Source organism: Pyxicephalus adspersus, chromosome 10 (assembly GCF_032062135.1).
Source record: "Pyxicephalus adspersus chromosome 10, UCB_Pads_2.0, whole genome shotgun sequence".
NCBI lineage: Eukaryota > Metazoa > Chordata > Amphibia > Anura > Pyxicephalidae > Pyxicephalus > Pyxicephalus adspersus.
The window spans coordinates 19876859-19889090 of NC_092867.1; the positions used below are offsets into that span (position 1 = coordinate 19876859).

At 36.6% G+C, this 12232-nt stretch overlaps 1 protein-coding gene and 1 long non-coding RNA gene across 4 annotated transcripts in view; one reads left to right on the plus strand and one right to left on the minus strand.

Annotated features, from left to right (window-relative positions):
• Positions 1-12232, plus strand: part of NEURL1 (neuralized E3 ubiquitin protein ligase 1) — a 122521-nt gene that overhangs the window by 99449 nt on the left and 10840 nt on the right. For all 3 annotated transcript variants that reach the window (XM_072425058.1, XM_072425055.1, XM_072425057.1), the window contains exon 4: positions 9094-9774. In XM_072425058.1, coding sequence (XP_072281159.1) covers positions 9094-9774 — 681 coding nt within the window. The remainder of the gene's footprint in view (positions 1-9093; positions 9775-12232) is intronic.
• LOC140340067 (uncharacterized) overlaps positions 1-12232 on the minus strand; it is a 28367-nt gene that overhangs the window by 4672 nt on the left and 11463 nt on the right. The window contains exons 5-8 of the long non-coding RNA XR_011922577.1: positions 8394-8516; positions 8050-8286; positions 5984-6181; positions 4765-4870 (exon numbers count right to left, since the gene is read on the minus strand). This is a non-coding gene — a long non-coding RNA (uncharacterized lncRNA). The remainder of the gene's footprint in view (positions 1-4764; positions 4871-5983; positions 6182-8049; positions 8287-8393; positions 8517-12232) is intronic.

A 12232-nucleotide genomic window follows, 5' to 3' on the forward strand; every position in this document is an offset into this window, starting at 1 on the left:
CACCCTTTGGGCCCCTTAGTACCAAATTAGCGTTAAAAGGCAACACCCACCATAGTATTGTTGCTGGTCCATCCCGCATACCACCCATCCTTTGATGGCTACATCCAGCAGGATGTGCCATGTCTCAAAGCTCAAATCATGTCAAATATTTCTTCAACATGACAAAATTACTTGTACTCAAATTGGCTACACAGGCACCAGACCTCAATGCAGTAGGGCACCTAGGTTCTAGCAAGGTGTACCTAATAAAGCATCCAGTGAGTGTATATGTGCACTATATCTATAAATTACTCTATTTACATGTATACATATCAAATAAAATTTAGAAATATATTTGCTTTAACCATTTTTGAAAACAAAAATGTTATACTTGACACGATTTCTAAAGTATTATGGTTTAAACCCCCCATTTGGTAATGCAACAGAGTGGTGGAAGGGTAAAGTTGTTGTAGCTCTTTTTTTGAACTAACATGGGGAATACATTTAATAATTACCTACTTAAGCTCACAAGGAAAGTACCATCTACAAATGATTTATTCATCTATTTATCAGTTATCTCTTTCTGTCCTATTGGGTTAAAAATGGAAACACAAAATCCAGACTGAAGCAGAATTGCTGGAAAATCCTTTCCTGCACTATGCTTCGTCTGTGTCCCTAGTCAGATCAATGCAATAATTCTCTCTCCGCTCATGTTTAGTGTAAACGAGTTATATTCATCCGCTTGCAGGCAGATGACCTCCTGCCTAAAACTAGCACAAACTCAGCAGGTTTATCTCGGAAAGGGATTTATAATGGTGAGAATAATCAAAACATTCACTCTGTTGACAAAATATGACAAGCTGTAGTAGTTTTTCCACAAGCGTGCACTGCAGCGCCTGTTGCTAAAACAAGTTAATTGTACAATATGTAAATTATAGTGGAAAATTCTGTCTTATAGTTTATATTACAGTACTTCATCCCATCTTTTTTTTTAATGATTTATGTTCATTATGTTTATTTTCTTTGTTTAACTGAAGTATAAAACTCCAGGAGATAATATAAATACATACATACAGTATACCCTATGTATTATAGATAAGGCCTATAACACAGAGGCAAGAGGGGTAACCTTTCTCTATCTAGCTTATTGTTACAGATTTTTCTGTTATATGAACACTTGTATAGGGTTTGTTGTACATTATTCAATATTTTAAACCAGTTTTAGACCAAGACAACTTGTCTTATTACACACACATGTGCTCTCCAAAAAAAATAATTGTACGAGTAGGTGAGATCAAACATTCTAAAGCTTGCAGCTGAGGCATCGGTAGAAAACTAGAAAATAATGTTCACATATTTTCTTGATGTGTAGTCAACTTATAACAAGCCACAATACTGCATCTGGTGCTTAAGCAAGAAGAGAGATCCCCACTGTGCTGATCTACTATAATGAAATATCCTCAAACCAAGCCAAGCAGTTCACTTTAATAGTAAGTAAAAATCTAATAATGGGATGTCTATTAATCCCTACAAAAACAAAGGAGATGATACACTTTCACCAGTGAACCAGCAAACCTGCAATGGTTTTCTTCAAAGTCATTTGATAGTAACTGTTTTGAATCCTGGACCAGATCCAGCCTTAGAGAGCTTTGATAAATCAGGCCCATTGATTCTATTTGATTTTTTATTGAAGTTTTAGGTGTTTTTAAAAACAAAAAGATTAAAACAATATACATTTTGGGGAATGGACATATTTCTGCATAATGTGCTTAGCAAAGAATTTTACTAAAAATTAGCATTGATAATTTACTTTACACCAAACACAATAATCAGTTAGACTTTCCCTTTTTGGTACAGTAAGCGTTCTATTACAAGTGACATTTGGTTTCATTTGCTTGGATTGTTGCTTTACATCACTGGTCCCCAACTTTTATAGCTTGCGAACCACTAATCTCACAAACTCCGGACCGCACATGCATGGGGAGTGATGTGTCACTTAAAGGGGAAGAAGCTTCCCCCAGAGTGACGTCATGATGCCAAAAACCCTCCCCCCCTCCTTCTGCAGGTCTGAACCTGTGATGGGAGAGTGGCCAGGATGTGTCCAGAGACACAAACCACCCACCGCCCTGAGCCTGCAATGCATACGATAAATGCGGTCCATGACTCTGATTGGTGCGGCCCCACCAAGCGGGGTCCTTTACCTGACCCTGCTGGGGGCTGCACCGGCCAGAGCCACAGCCCACCTGCCCACTAGTGGGCCATTGCTCTGGCCAATGCGGCCCCGCCAAGCAAAACAAAAAATTGTGGCATAGAGAATTAAACAGCACACGATTTGTTTGGGTTGCATATTGAATAGGAGCTCAGTCATGATTATCCTTTTCATTCTGCTGCACTTCTAAAAGTTCTTACTATGCCAGTTATCATTGCTGTGTTATTGCTACTGAAACTGACACCATCCCTAGTGTGTAAACCAGACCAGCATGGGCCACACTAAGAATGGATATTTATATTTCAAACATTTTTATTGGGGTTTCAAAGGGTTTTTTTACAACATATTTGGGGGGTGGGGGGGTGTAATTGAGATCAGTCACATAAGTCACATAACTACAAGGATTTTTATAAACTCACGCATCATATAAAATCCAGATTATAACAGGGACATTTTTGTTTTTAACAAAAATAAAAAGAATGGATGTTAAGTTAATATATTACACAGTACTAAAAACATTTTTTTTTTTTTTATGTAGACGTAAAGTCTAACGGTAAATATCAACACCAGAGAATAGCGCCACTCCCAGACTTTATTTTCAGACAAGTGAATAGTGAATAAAGCAGTACTAAATTTCCACAAATATGTGACCAGGCACGGCATTATTGCAGAAAGGGACGTGCAATATCTTTTCTGCAATACAACTCAATTACCTGCCTGATTGCTCACCAAATTAGATCCCAATTCAGAACGTATATACACCAATATAATACTCCTCTTTTTGGGGAAAAAGTGATTTTAAGCTTTTTCAGTGAGATTTTAGAGAAATAAGTCACGTGGTCGAAAACAAAGATCCTTATGTTAAATCTTTGTCATTTTAGCCTCGCATGTGATAGTCACATAATGATGCTGCAGACAGGTTCTGCTAGAGGTTGAAGCGGTTTGTATTTTTGGGTAAAAGTATCCCCACAAGGCTGATTAAAGATGACCCTTGCTTCATTTAGTGCCTCACAGGTAACAGAGATTGTATGAAACTAATGAAAAGCAGGGAGTCATCAGGTGAAAAAAAAGAATTGTTTAGGGTAAGATAATTTGGTTACAAATGATCTGAGCCATATATAAGTGTAAGTAAGTATAAGAGTCAGAGAAGAGAAAAGGTCATTACTGTAAATCAGAAACAGAATGTATACGGATCTGTAGGACCACCACTGTTCCATGCATGTGACTAAAATTACTCAGGAAAGATGTAATGATCTTAACAAAGCATTTTTCTATCTATGTTAAAAAAATAGTGCAAAGGAAATATTTGAATATTTAGTGTGTGTTATACCAGCAATACGTGGCACAAGTCTGTCTTTTTTTTTTTTTTTTATTGTATTATTTCTTGTTGAAAGAAGTTATTAAATAGAAACAGAAGAACCAGCATTGTAAAATGTCTGCTATCTTTTCCTTTGTGTTCTGAAAACACTTTGTTTTAGTTAATTCATTAAGATTTATAGTAGCAGAATATCAAGAGTCAAAAGCAAAGAGCAAGTCCATAGAAAGTATTCAAATTAAACGAACCTGAGCAGAGATTTGTGTTGTTTTCTTGTTGTTCCAAAGCAATGGTTGGCTAACAAGAATACAGCTCATTGCTCTGGGCGAACATATGGCTCAATATGTAAATGATACCAACTTTAAGACAAAAACAAGTCAACAATATAAACCAATTTGAGGAAGAAGAATATAGTCATATCATATGGGTTTTGTTTTTTTACTGCGAAAGTGAAATTTTTAAAAAAATGCCAGTGGAGAGAGGTAGAGAAGAAGCTTTGACATAAATATTATGGATATGAATACACTTTAATTAAGTATTCTATTATTTCAGAAAATAGTACATCTTAATACATAGCAAACCCTATGTGTACACAGTTGTATAATTATTAAGGTTGAAACAAAAGAAAAATATAGGTTTTAGTGTACTAGAGAGCCGAACATTGACCAATTTCACCAATGGATAAAATAAATAAAATATTTATTCTAAAACTCACAGGAGGTTTAGGTTATTTGGCCTTTCTTCCATATGTATTGGATGCAGCTTTACAGGTGACGTATGCGGGGGTGATACCATACTACTGTTATGCTTATCCCTCTCTTTATATATCCTGAAATGTGAATTTGATCTTGCAGCTGGCATTTACATGTGCTGCTTAGCTGCCTTGTAGAGTCTGAATTATTCTACATAATTCAATTGCAAATCTTTCTAACCAAGCTACCAGACGATTCAAAAAAAGTTGAAACACAACAGAGCCATAAAACAACCATAATAGAACACCACTTTGGTTCATTTGGAATTTGTCCCATTGACAACCACCCTGTGTCAATTATCGTGCACATACCTAGGCCATGTGTTCTTAACTTAGATCAGAGGAATAATGTTGAATGTCTTTACAAAATCAAGATATATTACATCATATTTTACATTATTCTATTGATAATATGTTTGTATAGCATCATTTAGAATACCCAAACATTTACTTATTTTTTTACAGAAAAGGGAACCATATTATCAATGACTATGAAAATTGTACACTTACCTTTACAAATGTTTTTCCCTTTATTCGTCATCATATCTAAGGCTTTGTGAATAAGTCATTTTAGCTTCTTTTTTTTTATGTATTTCTGTTCCCTTGGAGATTACACCTATAACAGCAATTATTTGAAAATGTTTAAACATTTCGGATTACATTTCTGTGTGTTTATTTGACAGTACACAATGCAAACTTCAAGAATAGGTTCTTCTCTAGGAAATTAAAAAGTTATTCCTACAATAACCCTTATTTATGTAGATCCCTTATTTATTTTATTAAATACTAAATGTTACTGGGGATAGTGTTGCCCAATGGTCTCTCCACATATAATGTATATAAAACCCAGGACAAACAATAAAATTATCTTTCATAGGCAAGCAGTGTTGTTAGATGTGAGCCTGGCCTGTACATTGCACAACAGATACAAATATCATGTCAGGGGTAAGGTATCTCCTTTGTGGATGTGCAGGAGGTACAACATTAAATGGTGAAGAGACAAAGTGGGTGAAGCTAGATGTGGACAGGTACTAGATGATGGTAGCAGGCTTAAATTTGTTTTCGCTGGAGGAGGGCACTCATATAGGCAGGTGTGGCATAATGTGCAAGGAAGAAATCATAGCAAAAACCATCCCCCACACAGCAGGCCTAAATTCCCTTTAAATACTAAAATGCTGACATTATGTAGTAGTTTGGCATGCATGATTGGTAGTCGCATGCTTTGAACAGCTGTGGTTTGTAAAGCAGCTTTTGGATTGTGTGCATTCAGCAAGGACAGCTAGGTAAATACCATCCTCGAATTCAATATTGTACTGACCGTGTGATGGAAGTTACACTCCAAGCTCACAGGGTGCTCTCAGAGATCTTGCATCTAAAAACCTGATTGCCCTTCAAAGTCCTTTACCTGCTTTTTTTTTTTTATTAACTTGGGAAACTGGTGTATACTTCATAATGCCAGATGAAGCATTCTGACAGACAGCCAAGTAGATGGCTTAGTGGCTAAACCTTAAGGCTTTTCTGATGCAAGTTGATGACAGCCGGATACTTTAATGGATCTTGGTAAAAATATACTCGTTCTCATCAACTGCCATTATAACAGCAATTTCCTCAGAGGCGGAAGCCTTAACTCTATGAGATGCAGTAAAACAGAACTCGAGTTGAAAAACAATAATAACCTAAACATCAAATAAACAAAACAATATATAATGTTTTTTGCTGCAATACTCACTTTTGATCCATTGTATTTCTATATACTTCTGTTCTGCCAGTAGATGATGCTCTCACTTTTCTTGGTTGAATGACGGCCAGGATCCCTCCATCCACTTCCTATGGCCTCAAACTGATGCTGGCACCGGTCCATCCCCTAGCCATGTGGTGAACCCATCACCTCCTCTCTGTCACTCTGCTTTCTTCTTTATGCATTAATCTATTAAAAATATTGAATTTGTTAATACCTGTGCTTGGGAAGCAATTAGACTGCTTCATGAAAAAAAAATTATTGTAGAGATTCAATGAAAAGCCGTCTCACACAGATACACAATGACATGTCCTTGTTACTAATAATTCATTATTAGGTAATGTTGCATCTGAGCAGTTTGTCACACTTTATTCTGGGTCCAGGTTTATTCATACACTACAGGACCTTGGTGTTCCGATTTTATATCTACCATACAAGTGAACACATTAGGAATTGGGCTCTGTCAAAAAATTCTAACACTACACAGAACAATATTGCTTTTAAAGGAGGAGAATGCTGTAGAAATGAAATTAGGATTTGATTGAGGTGGTGTTTATGGAAAGCTCTTTTAAAAATGAAAACAATAGACAACGTAGGTGAAATAATCAATTATGAAGTCCTGGTAAAATCAGAAATGGGAAATCAACATGGTGCAGGATGTAAATTTATTGATAAATTGTATTCCCCAAACAATAAATTAAATGTCAGGTAAGATATACTATACAAATGATTCTCTGATTTATACCTTCAGAATGTAATCTGCACCTGTGTGAGCAGAAGCAGTGAAAGGAGCAGATGCTGCAAGCTTGTATATTAAAGTCTTTCATGCAGACTGAACACAAGGCAGCTATGCTGAATGACTGGAACATTTAGAGAGGTGGATGGAAGGGATGGAAAGCTGAAGCTCATGATATATGTGCAAAGCCATGGAAACAGCTCTCCAAGTGTGTGTGTGTGTGTGTGTTTCATGGTGACAAAGGTGCTGGCAGCCAGTCTCTTAGAAACCACTCAAATGCCAACAAAAGGTGAATGTTTATCTTCATGGTCAGCAGCCTTACTGCTTTTGTCTTCTAATTTCAGATTGTGTGTGAGCAGAACAGATGGTTCCAGTGTACAGGGAGTCATTTCTTATTCACTGATTAACCTTCTTTAATAATCATTTTAATGATTCAAACATTTCTCACAGAAAAGGAATTACGCACAAGGTTGTATTGGCCAAGAACACCATCATCCAAAGAATGTATCCTGTGAATTGCTGAATGTAATGTATTCAGCGCTGCGTAATATGTTGGCACTATATACTTGTTCAATATTAATACATCAAATATAACATTTTTTTTTTTTAGTTTACCTTTTTTATCCTGTTATGTATGTAACACACACACAAGTTTTACAGTGGAAAGGGCTTAAGGAAGTATAATTAAATAAAACCCAGGCCTACTCTGCTTTTAGTTTTTTTTACATACTGGAAAAGGTTTACTACCCCGTCTGATCGCCGATCCCCAGTAATTGAAGGATGTGTGGTAACTTAAAGACAATATCACAATGGTCACCTCCTAGGTGTCTGTAGCCTTCCGAGCTAACAATATGTATGAGAAAAACAGGGATAATACTAAATGAGACTTATTGATTTGCAGACAACCTGGTATGGAGTTATGGGATTATAGCCAGCTCCAGTTACAGAAGGCCTCTACTCAAGTTATATGTAATGCATTACTAGATAAAACTATTCTTTCTTTTGTTATCTTTTCCTTTATAGTATTTACATCTAATATTATAGCGTTCCTTTATCAATCCCCATATTTGTTCCCCTACTGTTTGTACAAACAGCATACATTTTGTTTTAGGTTTATGCTAGTCAGTGAATTAATCCAAGTATAACCTACAAATTATATGTCAGTACATGATAAAATTGGAACAATTGTCCTGGGCAAGATGTGTTGAAAACATATTTTTTGATACCACCAAACAGTACCAAAAAATACAATTACACAGAAAAACCTTATTGTTCACATTTACCCCACACACAGAAAGAGCATTTAAATGCCAAAACTTACATTTTAATGGATCTTATTTATTAGAATGTAGCTGGAGTGTTTAATAGGTTTGTACCATGATCCATCCTGTCCCTTGGGTACTAAAAAGTATTGTAGTTCAGCATCTGTATAGTTTCTGCCTCAGGCTGCATAGTGTTTATCCTTACAGTCACTTTGCTGCTTAGTCATCAGTTAAAAGTGAAGGGCCCGAGCTTGGAAAGTGCACATGGTGGAGATTGCAGAATCTGTGTAAAAATCCTGCCAAACAGTAATAAAACAGAACATTTTAGGAATATTCCTGTCTCCTAGCCATAGGCTTATGCTGAGTTCCACATTAAAGACAATATTTCATTGACTATACATACCTGCTCTTTATCTGGATAGTTTCTGGTTCTAGAGGTCAGCTTCTAGTTTCACATTTCAGTTGACAGATAGCCCAGTATAACTCAACATTGGAACTTGCAAATTGAATTCACTGGCAGGAACTGCTATGAAAAGTTGAACGAGGGTAAAAGTCAGGCTTTATACTTAAGGCATATTATATTTTTGTATCTGGCCTAAAAGCCGGAGTTTGCCAACCTCTCCTTTAGACGTATCTATATTCCAAGGATTTTGCTACTTTCAGCACTCTAAAAGATGGAAATATTAACAGGTCTTAATTAACCATAAATGCTGCCCATTTTCATGCAAAGATGCAGACATTTTTAAAAAATATTTTATGGGGGTCATGGCATGCTTATGTTCTACAGTATTTTGCAGAGGGATTGGACCAAAGTAGCATTTGCTTAGGAATGCCAAAAGGGAGCATTTGTCACCGGCTTTTGGTGCACAGTGCATTAGGATTAAAAACCCAATTAATACACTCCGCTAAGTGTTTAATCAACTTGTCTTACCTTGTTGCCTGAAACTAGGTGAGGTTTGGTCATTTAGAAGTGTGGCATCAACAATAGAATAGTACAATTGATTGCACTGGAATGAATTAACAAACTCTGCAGCTACTTTTTTCCAAGCGGAGCATGAACAGTTTTTTGATTAAAATTTTTTTTTCTTCTTTTGAATGTACAGATAGTGAGATCATCCCTCCAGATTGTGTACGGCCAAGATCATTTACCGCAATACCTCGGCCATCCTTAAGAAGAGAAACTGAAGACGCCCGCTTGTCTGTCAGCCTGTGTGACCTGAATTTGCAAGAAGAAAACTTTCAGTCCATGTCCACCATGTGTCCTATTCCACAAAACTCCCTCAACTCTCAACATTCCCATCTGCTCCCAACACAGCTGGAGAGTGATCTCCGCTTCCATCAGCTTAGGGGGGCTCACATCAAAACCTTGGATGATCAAACTGTGGCCAGGCTGGAGCATGCCCGAGAAGAACGAACTTTAGTGTTTACCAACAGAGCACTTCGAATTAATGAAACCATATTTGTCAAGATAAACAAATCCAACTCTTCGCGGTCTGGGACTCTGTCTTATGGTGTGACATCTTGTGATCCCAGCACTTTGAGACCAAGTGACCTTCCTTATAATCCAGAGTCTTTGGTTGACAGGAAGGAGTTTTGGGCCGTATGTAGGGTTGCGGTCCCTCTTCAGAGTGGGGACATCTTGGGATTTGTGGTAAACACAGAAGGTGAACTACATTTAAGTCACAATGGCAGCAGCACTGGAATGCAAGTCTGTGTGGACTGTTCACAACCATTATGGATGTTTTTTGGTCTTCACGGGGCCATCATGCAAATACGTATATTGGGTAAGGACATCTATTTTATTTTTTTAAAGTGTATATTTAATATACTATCATAATTCTTTTACACACTTTATGCATTATATCCTCACATGTACAAAATCTATCTAGACTTTAATTATTAGCACAAATTAAATATATAGGAAGTTTACCCCATTTCTTTAGATCGTTCAGATTTTTTTCAGTTTTCTGGAGGAGATAATAAAAAATGGTCTTATATTGGATTTGTTTCTGTGGCACACATTACTGCCCTTCTGCTAATCCAAACCTTATTTGTGGGTGCAAAAAAAAACTACCGGTTTGTTTTTTTTCGAGTGTTTCACAACCAGGATTTCATAGAAGCCCAAGGTTCCTCAGAGGTAGCTAGGGGTTCATTGTGCAATTCGTGCCTCTCAGGTCAGTTTAACTAATACTGATGATTGTTTGGGATATCTGTAAGAGTAAAATTCTTCTCACTGGCCAGCAATGAAAGAGACATTGGACCTACTGCCCACCACACTCATGTACAGTGAGCTGAGGATTTAGTAATTTATAGCAGGGGTTGCCTGAAGACCTGAAAGTTATTTCAAGGACTTCCCTCTTGGTGTGAGCAACGTTTTGAATATCTGATTACATCTGTACAGTCATCAGAAAACAGGGGTCAATGAAAATATTTTTTTTAGTTCATTTTATTAGTTTAGTTTTTTTTTTGAGGGTTTCATTCCTGGGGCCCTCTGCCAAGACCCTTGTACTCTGGAAGCTTAATTTTCATTGTCCTTATTACTAGTGGACTGAATCTAATAAAACTAGAGATCTCAGAAGTAAAATGTTACAATTCACCATGAACTCTATAATGTATTCAGTGAAAACAATTCTTGATACCTTTCTATGAACAACTCCTCGGTATTGAGCTTTATGTGTGATCTTTGTAGCACTGTGTTAATAATGCAGCTACCACCTCATATTTTATTTATCACTTCTATCAGAGGAAGTAGCGGTCATAAATAATCCACAAGGGCTGAAAACATTACACTGGAAAAAGTGCAGAAAAATAAAGGCGGAAGGTAGAAAGTGTTAGACTGAGTTAATGCTGTGGCTATGAAATCTAAGTCACTGTGGAAACTAATGGAGTGTAAAGAGGTTACAGAAAACAAGACAAGATTTATGACAGATCTCACCAAAAAGTGACACGTTTTTATATTGTTATCTTCTAAAATATGTGTTTTATAAATGATGTGTGATGGTTCCACCTTAGGGGACATCATGATGTGTGCATTGAAGTGTACCTGTCAGCACTAGATACAGCACAATGTATAATGATATTTTGGTCCGTACTAAAAATACATATTAAGCTGAATAATATTAATTTACATTATTGCACTGAACTAAAAGATTAAGCTTTTCTTTGCTTTTTACCTGCTTTTCTTTTATTTCCTGTGACTCTGTTCAGAAAAAGACTTAATTTCTAAGATCTGTAAATAATCTAAAATTTACACACAAGTTAATGTGTGAAAACAAAAATCCATTCCTCACTCGATGGTTGTGTTCAAGGTTTAAATTCAAGTGAGTCTGCTTGTCTCTTTAGTAAACCCACAATGCTCTGTAAATCCTTTGTCGTATATTGAATATTTATGAATTTATGTAAAAGTAAAAAGAAAAACTGCACAGCTAACAAACAGCTGTACAAAAACAGGATTTTACTGTAACCTTTCCAGTTCATTTCAATAATAACCAGGGCTTTGGGGTGATTAAGGACTTAAGCTACGTACACACTTCCAATTATTATCGTTGGAAAACGAACGACGAACGTTCCTGCACGATATCTACGAACGATCGTATAGCACCGATCCTGCACATAGCGATAACGACACGATCGTTCGTAGATATTGTACACACTTACTTTTTTACGAACGATTTTTTGCCCAATCGATCGTTCGTCGTTCGATTGGAACGATAAAAATTGGAAGTGTGTACGCACCTTTATAAGCCACAATATATTACACTTTTATTGTCTAGATTAGATATGCATTATCTGGTCAAGGCATAAAAGATACAGAGATGGATGAGGGCTGTTTATAAGTGATTTTAAAGTTTGTTTAGATCTGCCTTTCTCACCCTTATTAATTTTTCGGGACCCCTTAAAATAACTTTTATGTGTTAGTGAACCATTTCTATATCTGCACTTCCCAGTATATTAGTGTGCTGGCCAGTGCGAAGAATACCATCCCTACAGATAGCCAAAAATATCATTGGTGTCAGTGGTAATGGACCTGAGAGGTCCAAATAGCTCAGGGAACTCATAGCAAACTCTGGAGGAACCCTGGCTGAGAAATGCTTGTTTAGAATATGGGCACAGGTTTGCTTTAACAAATGCAATACACATAATATACTCTCCATTTCATTGATTCAGACGCTGAACAGTGTATTTCCCACAAAACAGCAGTGTTTATGCACAAATTATGACATTTTTCTGATTGCACCATTC